This window comes from Rhinatrema bivittatum, chromosome 1 (assembly GCF_901001135.1).
Source record: "Rhinatrema bivittatum chromosome 1, aRhiBiv1.1, whole genome shotgun sequence".
NCBI lineage: Eukaryota > Metazoa > Chordata > Amphibia > Gymnophiona > Rhinatrematidae > Rhinatrema > Rhinatrema bivittatum.
The window spans coordinates 7898394-7922147 of NC_042615.1; the positions used below are offsets into that span (position 1 = coordinate 7898394).

At 43.8% G+C, this 23754-nt stretch overlaps 1 protein-coding gene across 1 annotated transcript in view; it reads left to right on the plus strand.

The window, feature by feature from the left end:
- The window catches only part of LOC115076603 (bifunctional heparan sulfate N-deacetylase/N-sulfotransferase 4-like), a 287503-nt gene that overhangs the window by 30214 nt on the left and 233535 nt on the right, over nucleotides 1-23754 (plus strand). The window contains exon 3 of the mRNA XM_029578650.1: nucleotides 9794-9881. Coding sequence (XP_029434510.1) covers nucleotides 9794-9881 — 88 coding nt within the window. The remainder of the gene's footprint in view (nucleotides 1-9793; nucleotides 9882-23754) is intronic.

Consider the following 23754-nt stretch of genomic DNA (forward strand, 5'->3'; position numbering starts at 1 on the left):
AAGTTACATTAAAACAAGGTAAAGTCTAACTGTGGGAAAGAAATATAGCAGAAAAACTGATCATTTAAGGAATAAGGAATAAATATTTACAATATATTGTAAATACTTTAAATTTACAGGTGAATTTACTAATTAATCAGCTAGTGTCCTACAAGGGGATGATTAAACTTTCAATAAGGGCTGGTAAAATAGTATGATTTAGATATGACCCTGATTGATTTTTAATCAGAAAGTGTCTCATGCCTAAAACTCAAGGGTTGAGTGGGTGGGAAAGACAGACACTAGAATGAACTATCTCTGGCTTGCTTATTACCTCAGACACTCACAAACTCTAAAGAATATATCCCTTAATTTCACCTTTCACGAAACTTTTATAAGCCCAAAACATTTCTGAAAACTATACTCAGCTTTTACTACATCTCCATCTGCTGGTAGAGGTGCATACAGCACTTCTGGGGATTAGCCTGCCTGAGTGCAGAGGAATGTTATTTTTCTCTGTACCCAAAACACAATAGAAACTGTCAGTCTCACATGCTCTGTAGTAAGCCCCCTTCCCCACTGAAAAGAAAAAACATGCTCCCTCCGGCAATCCCCTGAACCTCAATGTCAAAATTGGGCCGGAGTCATCCACTAACTGGTTTAGAATAATGATGTTGCCTGGCCTTGTGGCTGGAAGCATTTAAGTTGTATAGAAATATATGCACTGCTATGGTCAAACCTATTTGGCGTTAGGCCTATTGTAATATGTTGGGTGTGGGTTTGGTCCTCAGCAAGTCTTGAGTAAACTAAATGAAAATAATGATATAGTAAACGTCCCATACTAAAACAGTGCTAAGTGCCAGCACTCAAACAGGAACAACCCTATCTATGAAAAGGCGAGACTGCAAATATTACACCAAGCTTTAAAACACCAATAAATGTCCTGTGGGAAAAACAGAACAAACCAGGCTGCTATAGATCCCTACATAGAAACTGCAAGCTGGCAAAATATCCCACCTCAGTTAAACAGGCCTAACACAGACTCACCCTCACCAAACACAGAATAAAGAGACCATAAATTATAAATAGAAACATAGAGACAGAAACTGAACAGGAAACTGCAACAAGCCAGACTCTGTATGTAATGCAACAATGGAGAAACAAACATCACCAGTCCTCATAAATCATCAAACATTGAAATCAAGCAATATAAATCAATCCTATTAGTAAAACCACACTAATAAAAAAGAATGTCTCTAACAAGCTAAGGAACAGAATAGCATCCAATAATTAAGAGCTCATACAAAATTTTCTAAACAGCAATAAAATAATTCAAAATGGCAGACCAGACACCCAATAATTAAAATTAATAAAGATGTAAAATTCACTGTACTGTATATCTGAAAACTTAATTTCCAGTCACCTTGAGCATGCTATGTATTAGAGATGTGAATCGTGTCCTCGATCGTCTTAACGATCGATTTCGGCTGGGAGGGGGAGGGAATCGTATCGTCGCCGTTTGGGTGTTTAGAGTATCGTGAAAATCGTTAAAATCGTGAACCGGCACACAAAACCCCCTAAAACCCACCCCGACCCTTTAAATTAAATCCCCCACCCTCCCGAACCCCCCCCCCCCCAAATGCCTTAAATTACCTGGGGGTCCAGCGGGGGTCCGTAGCTAAATCTGGGGAAGGGGGAGGGCAGGAAAACCGGCACACTAAAAAACCCTAAAACCCACCCCCGACCCTTTAAATTAAATCCCCCACCCTCCCGAACCCCCCCCCCCCCAAATGCCTTAAATTACCTGGGGGTCCAGCGGCGGTCCAGAACGGTCTCCTGCAATTGAATCGTGTTGTCTTCAGCCGGCGCCATTCTGCGCCGCCATTTTGCAAAATGGCGGCGCAAAATGGCGGCGGCCATAGACCAACACGATTCGACTGCAGGAGGTCGTTCCGGACCCCCACTGGACTTTTGGCAAGTCTTGTGGGGGTCAGGAGGCCCCCCCAAGCTGGCCAAAAGTCCCTGGGGGTCCAGCGGGGGTCCGGGAGCGATTTCCTGCCGCGAATCGTTTTCCGTACGGAAAATGGCGCCGGCAGGAGATCGACTGCAGGAGGTCGTTCAGCGGAGGTCTGGAACCAGGGACTTTTGGCCAGCTTGGGGGGGCCTCCTGACCCCCACAAGACTTGCCAAAAGTCCAGCGGGTCATTCAGCGGGGGTTCCGGACCCCCGCTGAATGACCTCCTGCAGTCGATCTCCTGCCGGCGCCATTTTCCGTACGGAAAACGATTCGCGGCAGGAAATCGCTCCCGGACCCCCGCTGGACCCCCAGGGACTTTTGGCCAGCTTGGGGGGGCCTCCTGACCCCCACAAGACTTGCCAAAAGTCCAGCGGGGGTCCGGAACGACCTCCTGCAGTCGAATCGTGTTGGTCTATGGCCGCCGCCATTTTGCGCCGCCATTTTGCAAAATGGCGGCGCAGAATGGCGCTGGCTGAAGACAACACGATTCAATTGCAGGAGGCCGTTCCGGACCGCCACTGGACCCCCAGGTAATTTAAGGCATTTGGGGGGGTTCGGGAGGGTGGGGGATTTAATTTAAAGGGTCGGGGGTGGGTTTTAGGGTGTTTTAATGTGCCAGTTTTCCTGCCCTCCCCCTTCCCCCGATTTACAATTTTTTGACGATAAATCGGGGGAATTGGTATTGTATCGTGGCCCTAACGATTTTTGACGATTTAAAATATATCCGATGATATTTTAAATTGTCAAAAAACGATTCACATCCCTACTATGTATTACTGGGGCCAGCTCAAACATTATTCACACAGAGAGGCAGGCTCACATTCACACACACACACACACACTTCAAACATTCACACATATACACATCCCAGCAAGATCCCATTCACACACCCAGCCCAGTCAAGTTGCCATTCACACACATACACACACACACACACACACTAGACAGGTTGCCATTTATACCTCTACCCCAGTCAGGTAACCACTGACACACTCACAACCCAGTCAGGCTCCCATTGATACACACACACCCCAGTTAGGTTCCATTCATATACACACTCACCTAGGGAGGTTCCCATTGACACACACACACACACACAACCCAGTCAGGTTCCCATTGACGCACCCCCCCCCCTTCCCAGTCAAGTTCCCATTCACACACCCACACCCATTCCAGACAGGTTCCCATTCACTCACAGACACACACACACACACACACACAAACGATGGGTTGCCATTCACACACCCACCTCAGTCAGGTTCCCATTCACACACAGAAACACACACCCCAGTCAGTCTCTCATTCATTCATTCATTCATTCATTCATTCACATACAAACAGACACACCCCATTGAGAGCAGATAGGGGAAACCAATCTGCTGTTCTTCCTTGTGTGCCAGCCCCTGTGTTAGTCAAATCTCACAGGGTAGCATTTCCTCTATGCTGTCATGCATTGTGAGATCAGCATAGAATAGTGCTAGCTGCACGTAGTTTGGCTAAGTGAAGGAGCAGAATGGACACCCTTTCTAGGCTTGTGCTGTGATAGGGGTGTCACAGTAAACATATTAAGCTTTATTTGAGCATGCCAGACAGAGATACCATCTGAAAAGATACTTGCAGAAAGAAACTTGTGGTGTCATAACGGAAGACAGACTTGTACAAGGAAATACTCACTAGATGGATCTGAAAAATTATAGTGAGGGTGGCCTGAATTTGAGATATGTCTCTAAATTGATGCATTAGTGTAATTTATTGATGTTGCTATGGTTTACTGATACATTTTAGATTATTGATGTATTTGATTATTATATTGTTTGTTTTAAAATGTCAACTGCTTTGGTATGAACCTTAGTTAAGAACATAAGAACATAAGAAATTGCCATGCTGGGTCAGACCAAGGGTCCATCAAGCCCAGCATCCTGTTTCCAACAGAGGCCAAAAACCAGGCCACAAGAACCTGGCAATTACCCAGTTCAAGGAAGGCAATCTATAAGTGTAACATAACATATGTGAATTGCCCAAGGTCAATTCTGGGAGAAGCAGATTTGAACCCAGGTTTCCAGATCATTATTCTAATTTCTAGGCTTAAGCTCTGACTCTCACACTCTCTAGCCGCTCCAGTTAAGGTAAGATGCTCATTTCCTGCCTGGAGCATCTATTACATCTTCAGCAGCTCAATTGCAAGAAGCCATGAGTTTCTGTTCTTCAGCTTGAAAAGCTCTGACCTTTAATTAAAGAAGAATGTCCAGGAGACAGCAAATAATGAACTCATTAGAGTGAGGTTAGTGTACAGGTCCTAGAGCGGAAGCACTGAAGCCTCATTAGCAGCTAACAATCCTGAACACAGGCCAGAAGTAAAAAGAAGCCAACATACTGACAGGAACCAAGTGATGTCGAATGTCGTAAAGTGACAGCACACTTCATAAGACAAGGAAATGACTCTCGATTAGCCATGAGCACAGTAACAGATATAACTCTGGGAAAGGTTTATTATCAAACATGAAATTCAGGTTTTAACATGGGAACAAGTGTGAATGTCAGCACTGGGTCATGTCACCTCATGAAGGTAATTACAGGGAATAGTGAATGCAAAAAAATACCATACGGCCTATCCAGTCTGCCCATCCAAACCAAACGCTTCCACTCCCTCTGAGATCATCTGTGTTTATCCCATGCTTTCTTGAATTCAGATACCATCCTTATTTCCAGCTACTCCATGGAAAGACCATTCCATGTATCCACTACCCTCACTATAAAGAAACATTTCCTAAGATTACTTCTGGATCTACCCCCTTTCACCCTCATCACATGACCCCTCAATTCTAGAGCCTCCTTTCTATTGAAAGAATCCTGCCTCTTCTGCATGGAATCCTTGGAGGTATTTAAACGTCTCTATCATATCTCCCCATCTCGCCTCTTCTGTAGGGTATACATGTTTAAATCTTTAGAACAAAGACCACTGAGCATTTTAGTAGTCACCCTTTGGACTGATACCAAGCAGATTCCATCCTTTTGAAGATCGGTCTCCAGAACTGTCTACATTATTCCAAATGAGGTCTCACAAGGGACTCCAGGGGCAATATCACCTCCCTTTTTCTGCTAACTCCTCTCCCTATGCAGCCAAGTATCTTTCTGGCTGTTTTCATCACATTATCCACTTGTTTGGCTATTGTAAGATCATCAGATATGATCACCCCCAGATCCTGCTCTTCTTTTATCCTTAGAAGAATTTCACCCTCTATATTGAATCTCTTGGGTTTTTACATCCTAAATACATAACTCTGCATTTTATAGCATTACATATTGGCTGCCAGACCCTAGAACATTCCTTGAGCTAAGTTAAATCCTGCTTCATAACTGGAGGATAGCTAATGTAACCCCAATATTTAAAAAGGGCTCCAGGCTTAGTGAACCATTGAAACTTATACATTCCTCCCAACCCACTAGAACGAACCGCAATTTTACACTACAAGTCCCCCCACTTAAGAAAGCCCGACTTACAGCCACAAGGGTGCGTGCCTTATCTATTGCTGGCCCCACTCATTGGAATAACCTACCTCTCAAGTCTCAACCTCTGCCAGGAGCCATGCCCTTTCAAATTCCACAAGATGTTAAAAACCTGGCTTTTCCACCAGGCTTTCCCACATTAATTCTCGATGACTCCTACCCCCCCCCCCCCCCTTTTTTTTGGCCTTTGAATCTATAGTTATTGCTCCATAGTAACATGTCGATTCATGTAATTATGTAATACTGTTACATTTTGTAATTTCTCGTTCTTCCATGTTTTTATTGCTCTATATTGGTTTTCATTCTGTTAAATCTTTACTTCTTCCCTGCTTCCTATAGCTTAGTTATCGGTTGGCCTGTTTCCCCCTTCCTTGTTTTATTGTACTTTCCATCTTTTTGTTAAATTGTAAACCGATATGATGTGTATTTTAACGTCAGTATAGAAAAAAATGTTAAATAAATAAATAAATACATAAAATCCAACAGCCACCCAGCTATCTACATTTTTAATAATTGAATCACCAATATGATAGCCAATCTAACCCTCCTGGGAAGTAGCTCTGGGAGACCTGTCCTCTGTGTAACAGGACTTCCTGCTACACCAGGGTGATACTCTCTATTCAGGAGACCTTCCTGATGCAAGGCAGCATCAGATATGCCAGACTAAAGTTGGAACTTGGCTACTGTTTTCCTGAAAGTCTCATCCTTATAGCTCTCTGTCTACCTCATTTCCTCCAGGTCTTCCACTTTATCCTCCACAGATCAGACTCATTTTCTGAAAGCCAGGAACTCTTAATAGGGGTGTGCATTCATTTGCAATGTATTGGCAATCCGCAACGTATAGGGCCATATTCGTTGTATTCGTGGGGAAGCGAAACGTATCGCGATTCCCACAAATACAACGAATCTTCACCGACTTATTCGGCCGTCTAAAGGAATGAATTTAAACAAAACCCCCACCCTCCTTAGCCCCCCAAGACTTGCCAAAACTCCCTGGTGGTGCAGTGGGGATCCGGGAGCCATCAACTGTCACGCCGTCGGCTGCCAGTATTCAGAATGGTGCTGATAGCCCCTGTGACATAGTAAGGACAAAGGCTATCGGTGCCATTTTGATTACTGGCAGCCGATGGCCCGAGTGCAGGAGATCACTCCCGGACCCCCGTTAGACCAACAGGGACTTTTGGAAAGTCTTGGGGACCCTCCAGACCCCCATAAGACTCGCCAAAAGTCCCTGGTGGTCCAGCGGGGGTCCGGAAGCGATCTCCTGCACTCGGGCCGTCGGCTGCTGGTAATCAAAATGGCGCCGATAGACTTTGCCCTTACTATGTCACAGGGGCTACCAGTGCCATTGGTCAGCCCCTGTCACATGGTAGGAGCACAAGATGGTGCCGGCTGTCCATTGCTCCTACCATGTGACAGGGGCCGACCAATTGCACAGGTAGCCCCTGTGACATAGTAAGGTCAAAGGCTATCGGCATCATTTTGAATACCAGAAGCCGACGGCATGAGTGCAGTAGATGGCTCCTGGACCCCCGCTGGACCACCAGGGAGTTTTGACAAGTCCTGGGGGGGGGTCAGGAGGGTGGGGGTTTGTAGTTAATTACATTTTAGCCGGGAAACGAATAAGAATGGAACGCATGAACGGATCAGTGTCCCCCCTTGCCGAATGTAAAGTATCTGCCCCCCCACGAATACGAATACCAAATGTAATGTATGCGGTCCCTCTGCACATCCCTAGCTCTTAGCACTGGGTGCACACATACAACCTTTCACCAGCAGGTAAAAAAAATCATACATGTGACACTCAATGCAAAAGAGTGGAAAGGTCCCCACTTGCTGCTGGACCTCTGCCTTCATCTTAATTGTTTGTTTTTAGTTAAGTTTAGGTTGCTATAGGAATAGGAATGCTTACAATTAGAGACTTTTAATTTTATTGTAGTATTAATCTGTTATTGACCTACAAAAGGATGATTAAACTCTCAATAAGGGCTGGTGCAATAATGTGATTTAGACAAGAGCCTGATTGATTTTTAATGAGAAAATGCCTCTTCTCTATAAATCAAAGGATGAGCTAGGGCTAGGTGGGAGGGGCAGAAAGGCAAACAATCAATCTAAAGTCCTCTGGCTTGTTGTTGTTGTTTTTTTTAAACTCAGATACACAAACTCTAAACCCTACTATTTCACCTCTCCCCAAACTTTTTAAGTCCTAAGATCTCCAAAAGCAATACTTACCAATCTTCTTCAGCCACCAGCAAGATGATCTTCTCCTCTCAATGCTCCCACTGGATTGAGATATTTGCAAGTCGTGCAGCACCTCTGAAGCTGGGGCTATGGAGCTCAAAACTTAGATCACCCACAGTGATCTCTGGAGTCCTCTCCCGGGGGCTGCTGAGAACAGTATGCAGATGAGAATTCTGGTTCTATTCAGTTGCAAGGGGTCCATGGCCTTTAAAAGCTGGGGCTTTGGAGTTTGCTGGGCATGGTATGCAGATGAGCCTTCCAGTTCTCTTCTGGTGCAAGGGATGCGGGGCCTCTAGTGTTGCATCGGAGGTCGATCCTTGGGCAGAGGTGGGATTGACGCAACCTGTCGGCAGGTGGAGTGGGCTGATAGGCAGAGGCCACTGGAGCTTCACCTATACCAGCCCTCATTCCCCGTGGGTTGAGCCTTTGGGTGCCGGGGCCGGCAGGACTTATCTGGGCCTTGAGGTTGGATAACAAGAAAAGTTTGTTCAGCCCAGAGACAGCAGGTGATAAATGGCGTGGTCCTATTCTGGACTGGGATAGGTACTGGAATTCAGGTGCCAAAGGAACAGAGGCTGACTGGGGGCACTCGAGCAAAGGTAGGCCAAGGCCTATTAAGTCCATGTCCAGGGAGTAGGCTAGGAAAGGCATCACTGACAGGCTTGGATCAGGGCTGGCAGCAATGTGAGAATCGTGGCAAACAATGCTGAGATCTGATCATGGAGAAATCAATAGTGTTGGTCAATTGATGCAGTGGTCTGATCACGGAGAAGTCAATAGCGTTGGTCAATCGAAGCAATGGTCAAGGTCTGGAGATAGGCAGTAGTGTAGTTAGACATAGCGGAGGTCTAGGTCTGGAGATAGGCTGTAGCGTAGTCAGGCAAAGTGAAGTTGAAGTCCGTGCAGTCAATCCAAAACATAGGCAGGGCAGGAATGAAGAGAACAGGAACCAGGAAAAATGAGGATCGGGATGAAGAGTAGAGACAAATCTCTAGTAGCAACGAGTACTCAAGTACTCAAGTAGCGAGCAGACCTGTTACAAAGGCAACGCTATGGGGCGAGGCCTGAGCTTAAGTACACTGAAGAGTTTGATGTCATCATCCAGGGCCGCGGCCAGGTTCCTGCCTTGGGCCCTTCATAAGGATCAGCGATGGGCATGGCACAGGTAGTGGTGTCTCTCCGTGGGCCACGAAGAGAGGCACGACAAGCAATGGTATCTTGACCTGAAATGCTAGGGACTATGGGGGAGCCGGAGGCACCGGGGGAGGCCCGAGGTCAGAGCTGGCAGCCCACCGTCGCTAGCGAGGAGGAACCAGAAGCTGGAGTTCTTGTAAGAAGGTGAGAGGGCCATGCCGAGAACACACGTCTAACATCTGGAAGCTGGGGCTGTGGAGTTTAAAGCCTGGACCACTCACTGTGATCTTTGAAGTCTTCTCCCAGGGGTGTTGGGAATAGTATGCAGATGAGCCTTCTGCAATATTGCACAATATACATAATATTTTGCATGTCCTCACTCTGGCACCCTCCCATTTTACAATGACCTTATTTACATGCAATTTGCACACATAAACAAAGCATGAATATTTTTGTATTCACTGGAATATTTTATCATGCTCAATTAGTAAGGTATGTGAATTGCAAAAAAATGCACACACTAAAATCATTTAAACAAACAAAATGATATACATGAGAACAAAATGACAAACACCAGAAATCCAAAACAAAATAAGATTATATCCCTGTCCACTAACACAAAACAATTTTTTCAATGCATACCCCTAATTAATATTTCTCACTTGATTAATGCTGTCACACTTCGTTCATCACAGGGAGTCTGTCATACCCTGTTTCCAATTCCCAAACATAGGATTTGAGAGTGAGGCCGTTTCCTTTCTTAGCATATGAATAATTTAATACTTAACCACTCAGAATAGAAAGTAGATGATTTCTGAAATCATTTTACCTTGTAACGTGAGCTTTTTGTATGGAAAAATAAATATGAAATCTACCCGTTCCTTAAATAAATGTGGATGTTGTCTTTTTTCTAGGCACTGCTGGAAACTCAAAATGTTCTGCGGACGCAGGTGACCAATTTCACCTTCAACCTTGGGTATTCAGGGAAGTTCTACCACACAGGTAAGAAGAAATGATGCCCTACTAGATAGTTCCTCTGTAGCAGAGGGATGGAGCTCCAGGTGCTTTGTCTTCTTCCAGAATATGTGTATGTTTAAGACTTGCTATATTTCCACTCATTGAGAAACATCTCAGCAGTTTATAACTCAAAGCTTACATAATTTCATAATTAAATAATAACATACAAACAATACAACAGCATTTACACACACTTGCAGAGTTTGTGTAATCAACACTGAGCTCAATATTCAAAATTAAACATTTAAATGAAGAACTTGGAGTTAAATAGATAACTTGGGAGTTACTGTACATGAACAACTTGGGTAACTTAGAGTTAGATGGATAGCTTCTGAGTTATCCATCTAAAATACTTTTAAAAATGACCTCACTATGTCCATTATCCAAGTAGAACAATGGAGAACTGGTGCGCAAAACAAAGCTAAATTGTAGATGTCAGGAAAAAGACTGTTTTGTCCAGTCAGTTTATTTGATTGTTTCTGCTTACACTGAAGCAAGAATATTTCCAGAAAGGTGAACTAGTAGATGTAGTGTACTTGGATTTTCAGAAGATGTTTGACAAAGTTCCTCATGAGAGGCTTCTAGGAAAAGTAAAAAGTCATGGGATAGGTGGCGATGTCCTTTCGTGGATTGCAAACTGGTTAAAAGACAGGAAACAGAGAGTAGGATTAAATGGACAATTTTCTCAGTGGAAAAGGGCAAACATTGGAGTGCCTCAGGGATCTGTACTTGGACCTGTGCTTTTCAATATATTTATAAATGATCTGGAAAGGAATACGATGAGTGAGGTTATCAAATTTGAGGATGATACAAAATTATTCAGAGTAGTTAAATTTATTTTATTTAAATTATTTTAATATACCGATGTTCAAGACCAAGTCTTATCGTACCGGTTTACAATGAACTAGGGGGTAAACCAGTTAACACTGAAGCGAAAGTTACATTACAACAGGGAATGTAGAACAGGGCTGTTAGAAAAAAAAGAGATAGATTAACAATTTCTAACTGGAGAGCCGTGCATGTAAGGAGAGAGCAGTTGCTTACATGGAAAAATTATATACAATTTACACAGAGGAATCGATTAGGCAAGTTATGTAAGAGAGCAGTTAGCAGAAAACAGTTCCTTTGTGAGGCGGAAAGAGGATGCAACCAAGGAGTGTTGGTCCATGTGGGTTACCATAAGGTTTCTTCAAGGATATGCTTGGGCGAACAGCCATGTTTTTAATTTTTTTCTGAATGTGATATGACAATGTTCCTGGCGGAGATCTGGCGGGAGAGAATTCCAGTGATGCGGACCAGCAGTTGATAGCGCTCGTTTTTCAATGGTATTATGTATAGCGGATTTGTTCGTGGGAACCTGGAGGGAGTCTCTGTATGCAGATCTGGTTGTTCTTGCTGAGGAGTGTGGTTTGAGGGGTATGGTGAGTTGGAGAGAGGATTGCTGAAATATGGTTTTGTGAATGATGGTCAGTGTCTTGAAGAGAATTCTGTAGTGGATGGGTAGCCAGTGAAGTATTTTTAGAATCGGCGTGATGTGGTCCATAAGGCAAGAGTTTGTGAGGATCCTGGCTGCAGCGTTTTGCAGCATCTGAAGAGGTTTGGTAGAAGAGGCTGGGAGACCAAGCAGAAGCGCATTACAATAATCAATCTTTGAGAATAGTATGGCTTGAAGGACCGAGCGGTAGTCATGGAAGTGTAGGAGAGGTCTTAATTGTTTTAGGACTTGTAGTTTGTAAAAGCCTTCTTTAGTGGTGTTGTTAATGAATTTTTTAAGGTTCATTCTGGAGTCTAGGATGGCTCCGAGGTCTCTCACTTGATTTACTAATGGTATATTAGTAGTGTTGGCTGTGGGTTATTATCATTGGGGGAAATGACCAGCAGTTCAGTCTTGGACATATTGAGAACAAGGCTGAGGCTTGTGAGAAGAAGATTGATAGCGTGTAGGCAGCTATTCCAATAGATTAGAGTGTCGGAGATGGGATCCTTGATGGGGATTAGGATTTGCACGTTGTCCGCATAAATGAAATAGGTGAGGTTGAGGTTATTGTGTAGTTGGCATAGGGGGAGAAGATATATGTTGAATAGGGTTGGCGAGAGCGAGGAACCCTGGGGAACTCCTTGCTTGGCCACTACAGGGGGAGACTCTTTGTTGATTATTTTTACTTTGTAATACCTGTCGCTTAGAAAGGATTTTAACCAGAGGAGTGCAGAACCTGAGATGCCTATTTCCATCAGATGGTTGATGAGGGTTGTGTGGTTAACTGTGTCGAATGCTGCCGAGATGTCTAGCAGAGCTAGCAAGTATGATTGACCATTGTCGAGGCCCATCAGGATGTTGTCTGTTAATGAGAGTAGGAGAGATTCTGTGTTTCTGCGTTTCCTGAATCCGAATTGTGATGGGTATAGAATGTCGTGGGAGTCGAGGTAGTCTGTGAGTCGAGTATTGACCAGTTTTTCCATTAGCTTGGCTATGAAAGGTAGGTTGGCAATGGGGCAAAAATTTATGGGGTTGGATGGGTCCAAGTTAGGTTTTTTTAGTAAAAGTTTCAGAGAGGCTGTTTTTAAAGCGTCCGGGACTGTTCCGTGAGTGAGGGAACAGTTTATGATGTCAGCCAGAGGTTTGGCGATGGTGTTTGGGATTGTGAGAAGGAATTTGGTCGGAATTTGGTCTATTGGGTGCGATGAGGGCTTCATTTTCTTGATGATAGATTCGATTTCCAAGGATGATGTAGGATCAAAAGATTCTAGTGACCGTATGTGTATCGATGGGGCGTGGTTTTGGTCAGGTGGAAGCTGAGGGTTTGGAGTGGGGTTGGAAGATGTCAGCGGAATAAGTAAATTTTTGGTTTTGTTGTCGAAGAAAGCTGCCAGCTCAGAGGATTTGTTTTGTGCCTCTTCTTCTGGGATGACTGGATGAATAGGGGTGGTGAGTGCTGCAACATATGAGAATAGTGTTTTTGGGTCGTATAGGAAGCCGTGTATTTTTTTGGCGTAGAAATCCCTTTTGGTACGAAGAATGGTGGACCTATAGTAGCTCATTGTGGTTTTGTAGGAGGCCAGTGTGGAGGTGGTGGGATCCTTCCGCCAGTTTTGTTCTTTATGTTGTAGGTCTTGTTTCAGTTTTCTTAATTCTGATGAGAACCAAGGTTTTTTGTTAGTACGGGCAGGATTGATGTCTTTGGATGTCAAGGGACATATTTTATCAGCTGCTGAACAGGTGATAGTTAGCCAAGAGTTCATGGTGGTGTCCGCATTTGTGAGGTCCAGGTTAGTTAGGTCCTTGGTGAGAGTGTTGCTGAGAGCTTCCATGGGGCACGGTTTTTTGAATTGGATCGAGGACTTAGGGATGTTGGTGGTCGGTTTTTTCTTTATGGATAGTTCAGTTTCTATCATCGAGTGATCTGACCAGGGGATGGGGGTACAAGAAGGAAGAGAAGTGGGCGAGATCGCATCATTTGTGAATATTAAGTCTAGCATGTGTCCTGCTTTGTGCATGGGTTTGTTGATAATTTCTTTGAAACCCATGGCCAGGAAGGAAGAGAGGAGAGCTTCGCAGTTGGCAGACGGAGATGGGGAGTCAACATGAATGATGAAGTCTCCTAGCAGGATAGCTGGTGCTATCACAAGCAGACTATGATACATTACAGGAGGACCTTGTAAGACTGGAAGATTGGGCATCAAAATGACAAGTCCAAAGTGGTGCATATAGGGAAGAACAAACCAAATTATACTTACCAGATGCAAGGTTCCACATTGGAAGTCACCACCCAGGGAAAGGATCTAAGTGTCATCGCAAATAATCCTCTGCCGAGTATATGGTTGGCAGCCAAAAGAGCAAATAGAATGATAAAAATTATTGGGAAAGGAACAGAGAATAAACCAGAGGGTGTCAAAAAGAACTTTCTCCGATTACTTTTAAATGTGCCCCATGCTAACTTCATGGAGTGCCCCCTAGTCTTTCTACTATCCGAAAGAGTAAATAACCGATTCACATCTACCCGTTCTAGACCTCTCATGATCTTAAACACCTCTATCATATCCCCCCTCAGTCGTCTCTTCTCCAAGCTGAAAAGTCCTAACCTCTTTAGTCTTTCCTCATAGGGGAGCTGTTCCATTCCCCTTATCATTTTGGTTGCCCTTCTCTGTACCTTCTCCATCGCAATTATATCTTTTTTGAGCTGCGGCAACCAGAATTGTACACAGTATTCAAGGTGCGGTCTCACCATGGAGCAATACAGAGGCATTATGACATTTTCCGTTTTATTAACCATTCCCTTCCTAATAATTCCCAACATTCTGTTTGCTTTTTTGACTGCCGCAGCACACTGCACCGACGATTTCAATGTGTTATCCACTATGACACCTAGATCTCTTTCTTGGGTTGTAGCACCTAATATGGAACCCAACATTGTGTAATTATAGCATGGGTTATTTTTCCCTATATGCATCACCTTGCACTTATCCACATTAAATTTCATCTGCCATTTGGATGCCCAATTTTCCAGTCTCACAAGGTCTTCCTGCAATTTATCACAATCTGCTTGTGATTTAACTACTCTGAACAATTTTGTGTCATCTGCAAATTTGATTATCTCACTCGTCGTATTTCTTTCCAGATCATTTATAAATATATTGAACAGTAAGGGTCCCAATACATATCCCTGAGGCACTCCACTGTCCACTCCCTTCCAATGAGAAAATTGCTCATTTAATCCTACTCTCTGTTTCCTGTCTTTTAGCCAGTTTGCAATCCACGAAAGGACATTGCCACCTGTCCCATGACGTTTTACTTTTCCTAGAAGCCTCTCATGAGGAACTTTGTCACACGCCTTCTGAAAATCCAAGTATACTATATCTACCGGTTCACCTTTATCCACATGTTTATTAACTCCTTCAAAAAAGTGAAGCAGATTTGTGAGGCAAGACTTGCCCTGGGTAAAGCCATGCTGACTTTGTTCCATTAAACCAGGTCTTTCTATATGTTCTGTGATTTTGATGTTTAGAACACTTTCCACTATTTTTCCTGGCACTGAAGTCAGGCTAACCGGTCTGTAGTTTCCCGGATCGCCCCTGGAGCCCTTTCTAAATATTGGGGTTACATTTGCTATCCTCCAGTCTTCAGGTACAATGGATGATTATAATAATAGGTTACAAATTTTTACTAATAGGTCTAAAATTTCATTTTTTTAGTTCCTTCAGAACTCTGGGGTATATACCATCCGGTCCAGGTGATTTACTACTCTTCAGTTTGTCATTCAGGCCTACCACATCTTCTAGGTTCACCGTGATTTGATTCAGTCTATCTGAATCATTACCCATGAAAACCTTCTCCATTACGGGTACCTCCCCAACATCCTCTTCAGTAAACACTGAAGCAAAGAAATCATTTAATCTTTCTGCGATGGCCTTATCTTCTCTAAGTGCCCCTTTAACCCCTCGATCATCTAACGGTCCAACTGACTCCCTCACAGGCTTTCTGCTTCGGATATATTTTAAAAAGTTTTTACTGTGAGTTTTTGCCTCTACAGCCAACTTCTTTTCAAATTCTCTCTTAGCCTGTCTTATCAATGTCTTACATTTAACTTGCCAATGTTTATGCTTTATCCTATTTTCTTCTGTTGGATCCTTCTTCCAATTTTTGAATGAAGATCTTTTGGCTAAAATAGCTTCTTTCACCTCCCCTTTTAACCATGCCGGTAATCGTTTTGCCTTCTTTCCACCTTTCTTAATGTGTGGAATACATCTGGACTGTGCTTCTAGAATGGTATTTTTTAACAATGACCACACCTCTTTGACATTTTTTACTTTTGTAGCTGCTCCTTTCAGTTTTTTTCTAACAATTTTTCTCATTTTATCAAAGTTTCCCTTTTGAAAGTTTAGCACGAGAGCCTTGGATTTGCACACTGTTCCTTTTCCAGTCATTAAATCAAATTTGATCATATTATGATCACTATTGCCAAGCGGCCCCACCACCGTTACCTCTCTCACCAAGTCCTGTGCTCCACTGAGAAGTAGATCTAAAATTGCTGCCTCTCTCGTCGGTTCCTGAACCAATTGCTCCATAAAGCTATCATTTATAGAGATGTGAATCGTGTCATCGATCGTCTTAACGATCGATTTCGGCTGGGAGGGGGAGGGAATCGTATCGTCGCCATTTGGGTTTTTAAAATATCGTTAAAATCGTGAAAATCGTGAACCGGCACACTAAAACACCCTAAAACCCACCCGACCCTTTAAAATAAATCCCCCACCCTCCCGAAACCCCCCCCCCAAATGCCTTAATTTACTTGGGGTCCAGCGGAGGTCCGGAACGACCTCCTGCAGTTGAATCATGTTGTCTTCAGCCGGCGCCATTTTCAAAATGGCGGCGCAATATGGCGCCGGCCGTAGACAACACGATTCGACTGCAGGAGGTCGTTCCGGACCCCCGCTGGACTTTTGGCAAGTCTTGTGGGGGTCAGGAGGCCCCCCCAAGCTGGCCAAAAGTCCCTGAGGGTCCAGCGGGGGTCCGGGAGCGATCTCCTGCCGCGAATCGTTTTTCCGTACGGAAAATAGCGCCGGCAGGAGATCGACTGCAGGAGGTCGTTCCGGACCCCCGCTGGACTTTTGGCAAGTCTTGTGGGGGTCAGGAGGCCCCCCCAAGCTGGCCAAAAGTCCAGCGGGCCCTCCCGATGCAGCCCGCGGCGAAACACGGGAACCGTGTCGGGGGACGCCATTAACTCACTGCCTGTATGAATCAGAGGAGTTGCCATATTGAAGAATAAAAACAAGTACTTATACACTCGATTGTGAGTATTTTGTCAGGACTTAAATTCTTGACTGCACCTATGTATTCTGCGATTTTGCTATAGTGCAGTTTCTGCTCACCATGTACTTTTGGTCTTGGATTACCTTTATCCCTGGGCTTTAAATGGCAGCCGATGATCAAACCTTTAGTTATTCGGAAGCTGAACTTAATGCAGTTCTATCGGACCACCTGTTCTTTGATGATTCTCTGCCTGCATCCTCACCCACTGTTACTTGGACTGATATCATAGATATTCAAAAACGTTTAACTCGAGCAGAGTTACACGCTGCAACCCTGATCGAATATTGTAGAGTCCGTCGGATTCCGCGGGGTCTCCGAGTTCAAAAGGAGCCTCGTTTGCACACTGATAACAGCACTTTTATCACCCGTTGGAACCAAATACTCAATAAGTGCTCCTTGGATTTAATGGTATTGATCATTGAGACTACGAAAACATTACAGATTTCACTTCAGGAAGAATTGTCAAAAAATTTGGACACTATAAAACACTCTTTATCTATTGAAGTTTTTGACCAGGAGCACTCTGAGTTTCAAGCCCAACTTGACAAGTTCCGGACTGATCTAAAAGCTGTTAAGTATCAAAAGTTCATTCGGGACGAGACGGATTACAAGTCTGGTTTTGTTTATAAATGGATGGCCAAATCTCGCCCACAGCCCGGAAGAAAAGTAACTTTTGCACACGATTCGTCCGGCGATTCCTCTGGCGAAGATGCTCAGTCAGCTCACACAAGACAACCTCGGGCAGACACCCGTCCAGCGTTATCAGTTCCAGCTACCTCTTCTACACTTGCACCATCCTCACGCTATGCGTCTATAGCGGCGGCTTTTTTAGATTCGGGCCAACATCCTCCCGATCCCGGGCCCTCCATCAAAACAGCTCGCACGACCCGCACTCGCGGACGCAATCAACAACCTCAGCAACCTCCACGGACCACCAGAGCATCCCATGCAACCCCGGATCCATGGCTATAGACGCACCTGCTGTGTTTAACTTATCTTCACGACTCTTATCTGCCTCCGAATTGGGAGTATTGTCTAAGGGACTTTCTTTTGTGCCTACTATGAAATGTAATTTATTTGACTTAAAAATACATCTATACCGTTTTTGCCGGTTACTAAAGATTAAATTGTTTTTTGCGGATGCTCCACCCAGCCCTGATATGTCCTTAGTCCGTATGAGATCTAGATGGGTGCCTCCAGGCCCTGGTGATCCACTCATTGCGGCTTTTGAGCGGTTGGTAGATCAGGATATGACGGATCTTGTTTCAAGCCGGCATTATACTCAGTTTAATCTTTCCAGATTTGAACATCAGGCCGTTTCTTCATTATGTAAAGATCTGTCTATTATTATCAAACCCGCTGACAAGGGTGGAGGCATTGTTATTCAGGATAAAAACCAGTATATGTCTGAGGCCTTGAGACAACTTAACGATACCTCCTTTTACCTTCCATTACCCGAGGATCCATCCCACTCCTCGGTTGCTTGAACAAATTAAACAGGTGGTTGAAGCAGCATTAGACCACCATATTCTGACCCCTCGTGAGGCTAAATTTCTCACACAAGAGCATTCCTTTACACCAGTCTTTTACACGTTGCCTAAAGTACATAAAAGCTTACAGGACCCTCCTGGTCGTCCAATTGTGGCAGGTATTGGTTCGCTTTTAGAACCCTTGTCCCAATTTGTGGACCTGTTCCTTAAACCTTTTGTGCCCCGCATCCGATCATATATAAGGGACTCTGCACACTTCATCACTATTTTGGATAACACACCAGTCCCTAGCGAGCCGTTTCTTTTTGTCACGCTAGATATTGTGTCTTTGTACACAAGTATCCCTCAAACCGCCGCTTTACAAGTTATAGAAAAAATTCTGAATTCTCGTGCTGGCCCACAACATGTCCCCACCTCCCTGCTAGTCACGTTAGCCACATTGGCGCTTACCAAAAATTTCTTTCGGTTTGGTAACACATTTTATCTTCAGATTAAAGGGACCGCAATGGGCTCTACAATGGCCCCGAGTCTGGCCTGTTTGTTTGTGGCCGAATTTGAGGACTTATTTGTGTACCAAGGTGAAGGTTTTCAATATGTACCAGTGTGGCTTCGTTATATTGACGACATTTTTCTACTCTGGCAAGGCACGGAAATCCAATTCTTTATGTTTATTGATTGGCTCAACACGTGTGATCCCAATTTACAGTTTAATTTTTGCACACACCGGACCCAGATAGCTTTCTTGGATGTCCTTGTTTCGGTGGACGGTGGCCACTTCTCGACCACCATCCACCGTAAGGAAACTGACAGGAATACCCTTTTGGCCTTTAACAGCTGTCATCCTAGCACACTATGAAGGAACATCCCCACAGGGCAATTTTTCAGGCTTCGCAGACTGTGTACTACCAGGAGCGAGTTTATTAAACAAGCCCAAATCATGTCCTCTCGATTTATATCACGTGGGTACCCGAGGTATGTTGTTAAAAGAGCAATGAAGCGCGCTTTACATACGAATCGTGATTTATTATTTTTACCATCATCCCGGGATGATCAGTCAGTTACAAATTGCATTTTGCCTTTTTCGACTCTCAGCCGGCAGATCACTACAATGATCCGTAGACACTGGGAGGCTTTATCTCTACACACTTTGTTTCCAGGCCCCCTTAGATTCACCTTCCGTAGAGGCAAAAATTTACGTGATAAATTGATCCATACTGACATCCCTGTGTCTAGAAATCTGGATAATGTAATTGGCCATTATCCATGTGGCCGATGCATTGCATGCTCTCACACTTTTCCATCCACCAGTTTTAGCCACCCTGTTTCTAAGAGAATTTTTGAGTTACAGTCGTACTCTGATTGTACCACATCTGGAGTCATTTACGTTATCACCTGTCCTTGCCCGCTGATTTACGTAGGGAAAACTTCTCGCATGGTAAAAACTCGAATTATAGAGCATTGCTCGAACATCCGCCATTCGCGAGAAAAAGAACCCCTCGTGGATCACTGGGTAAAAAAATCACACACTCTTTCAGATTTATTTTATAGTGTTCTTGAGGTATTTCCACGGCCCCCCCGAGGAGGTAACTATGCCGAACAGCTGGGCCGGGTTGAACAACGTTGGATTTTTACTCTAGACTCAGTATCTCCCAAGGGTTTGAACCGAGATATTGAGTGGTTTCTTTTTACTTAAAGTGGTCTTTCTGTGCAGAGTTCTCTATTTGATCGGATGGTTCCCATAGTCCTGCAGCGCTGCAGTACAGGAATGGCAACCAATGAACGGGGCCGTGAGCTCCCACGTGGGTTGTCCTCCTGATTTGGCGCCTAAAATCAGCTTTAAATACCTGTCAGTGTTTAAGGGTAGTGCGCTCCCTGTCACTTCTAAGGCATCTTGCTGTCAGGTATGTTATAATGTTTATTACCTTTTGTCCACATGAAATGTTCGGCTATAAGTCCTATTTTGCCGTCCTGATGTACACTTATGTCTTACAGTTATTGTTTGAACCCCTATTGGCGAGCCCTCCCGATGCAGTCCGCGGCGAAACACGGGAACCGTGTCGGGGGACGCCATTAACTCACTGCCTGTATGAATCAGAGGAGTTGCCATATTGAAGAATAAAAACAAGTACTTATACACTCGATTGTGAGTATTTTGTCAGGACTTAAATTCTTGACTGCACCTATGTATTCTGCGGTAATTGAAGTCTCCCATTATTACTGCACTACCAATTTGGTTAGCTTCCCTAATTTCTCTTAGCATTTTACTGTCCATCTCACCATCTTGACCAGGTGGATGGTAGTATACCCCTATCACTGTAGTCTTCCCTGACACACAAGGGATTTCTACCCTTAAAGATTAAATTTTGTATTGTCTCATGCAGGATGTTTATCCTGTTGGACTCTATGCCATCCCGGGCATAAAGCGCCACACCTCCTTCCGAGTGCTCCTCTCTGTCATTGCGATATAATTTGTACCCCGGTATAGCACTGTCCCATTGGTTATCCTCTTTCCACCATGTCTCTGAGATGTCAATTAAGTCTATGTCATCATTTACTGCTATACATTCTAATTCTCTCATCTTACTTCTTAGACTTCTGGCATTAGCATACAAACATTTCAAAGTTTGTTTTTTGTTTGTATTTTTATTCTGCTTTTTAATTGATAGGGATAAGTTAGAATTTTTTAGCTCAGGTGAGTTTTTATTTACAGGCACTTGGACTACTTTTCTAATTATTGGAACCTCACTGTCAGGATGCCCTAATTCTAATGCATCATTAGTATCCTTTAAAGATACCTCTCTCCGAACCATGCGCTGGTGAGACTAAACCTTCAGAATTGCGTATAATTCTGCAACTATATCTCAAAAAAATATATAGCAGAACTAGAAAAGTTACAGAGAAAGGCAACCAAAATGATAAAGGGGATGGAATGATTCCTCTATGAGGAATCACCTGGACCGGCTTGGCTGCACATTTTCCTTACTGAATCGCACGAGAATAACTAATAGGGCCATCAACATGCATTTGCATGTTGTGGGCGCTATTACTTTTGGGGGGATTGGCCGAGCATTTTCGACGCGCTATTACCCCTTACTGAATAAGGGGTAAAGCTGGCATGTCAAATGTGTGTCCAAATGCGGGTTAACAGTGCGCTCCGCCGGACATTCTCTTAAGGGTAGTACTGCCTTTCCATGCAGGTAACCCCCATGCAGAAATTTTACACCATCCCATTCTTAAAGCCTTTTGGGATTTGCAATATTTGTCCTAGGCCTTTTTTAATTCATTAACTGTTCTTTTCTTCACCACTTCTGGGAGGGCATTCCAGGCATCCACCGCCCTTTCTATGAAGAAATATTTCCTGACATTGGTTCTGAGTTGTCCCCCGTAGAAGTTTCATTTCATGACCCCTTGTTCTACTGTTTTCTTTCCAATAGAAAAGGTTTGAAGTTCATCATCATTAAACATTTCAGGTATCTGAAGGTCTATCACATCTCCCCTATACCTCCTCTCCTCTTGTGAATAACTCTTTAGCCTTTCCTAAGAACATAAGAAGAACATGCCATACTGGGTCAGACCAAGGGTCCATGAAGCCCAGCATCCTGTTTCCAACAGTGGCCAATCCAGGCCATAAGAACCTGGCAAGTACCCAAAAACTATTCCATGTTACCGTTGCTAGTAATAGCAGTGGCTATTTTCTAAGTCAACTTAATTAATAGCAGGTAATGGACTTCTCCTCCAAGAACTTATCCAATCCTTTTTTAAACACAGCTATACTAACTGCACTAACCACATCCTCTGGCAACAAATTCCAGAATTTAATTGTGCGTTGAGTAAAAAAGAACTTTCTCTGATTAGTTTTAAATGTGCCCCATGCTAACTTCATGGAGTGCCCCCTAGTCTTTCTACTATACGAAAGAGTAAATAACCGATTCACATCTACCCGTTCTAGACCTCTCATGATTTTAAACACCTCTATCATATCCCCCCTCAGTCATCTCTTCTCCAAGCTGAAAAGTCCTAACCTCTTTAGTCTTTCCTCATAGGGGAGCTGTTCCATTCCCCTTATCATTTTGGTAGCCCTTGTCTGTACCTTCTCCATCGCAATTATATCTTTTTTGAGATGCGGCAACCAGAATTGCACACAGTATTCAAGGTGCGGCCTCACCATGGAGCGATACAGAAGCATTATGACATTTTCCGTTTCATTCACCATTCCCTTTCTAATAATTCCCAACATTCTGTTTGCTTTTTTGACTGCCGCAGCACACTGTATCGACGATTTCAATGTGTTATCCACTATGACACCTAGATCTCTTTCTTGGGTTGTAGCACCTAATATGGAACCCAACATTGTGTAATTATAGCATGGGTTATTTTTCCCTATATGCATCACCTTGCACTTATCCACATTAAATTTCATCTGCCATTTGGATACCCAATTTTCCAGTCTCACAAGGTCTTCCTGCAATTTATCACAATCTGCTTGTGATTTAACTACTCTGAACAATTTTGTGTCATCTGCAAATCTGATTATATCACTCGTTGTATTTCTTTCCAGATCATTTATAAATATATTGAAAAGTAAGGGTCCCAATACAGATCCCTGAGGCACTCCACTGTCCACTCCCTTCCACTGAGAAAATTGCCCATTTAATCCTACTCTCTGTTTCCTGACTTTTAGCCAGTTTGCAATCCACGAAAGGACATCGCCACCTATCCCATGACATTTTACTTTTCCTAGAAGCCTCTCATGAGGAACTTTGTCAAATGCCTTCTGAAAATCCAAGTATACTATATCTACCGGTTCATCTTTATCCACATGTTTATTAACTCCTTCAAAAAAGTGAAACAGATTTGTGAGGCAAGACTTGCCCTGGGTAAAGCCATGCTGACTTTGTTCCATTAAACCATGTCTTTCTATATGTTCTGTGATTTTGATGTTTAGAACACTTTCCACTATTTTTCCTGGCACTGAAGTCAGGCTAACCGGTCTGTAGTTTCCCGGATCGCCCCTGGAGCCCTTTTTAAATATTGGGGTTACATTTGCTATCCTCTAGTCTTCAGGTACAATGGATGATTTTAATGATAAGTTACACATTTTTACTAATAGGTCTGAAATATCATTTTTAAGTTCCTTCAGAACTCTGGGGTGTATACCATCCAGTCCAGGTGATTTACTACCCTTCAGTTTGTCAATCAGGCCTACCACATCTTCTAGGTTCACCGTGATTTGATTCAGTCCATCTGAATCATTGCCCATGAAAACCTTCTCTATTACGGGTACCTCCCCAACATCCTCTTCAGTAAACACAGGGCCTACTGGTTCCACTGGTCGGCCCCTGTCACATGGTAGGAGCACAAGATGGAACCGGCCATCCATTGCTCCTACCATGTGACAGGGGCCGACCAATGGCACCGGTAGCCCCTGTGACATAGTAAGGGCAAAGGATATTGGCGCCATTTTGAATACCGGCAGCCGACAGCCTGAGTGCAGGAGATCATCCCGGACCCCCGCTTGGCCACCAGGGACTTTTGGCAAGTCTTGGAGTGTCAGTAGGGT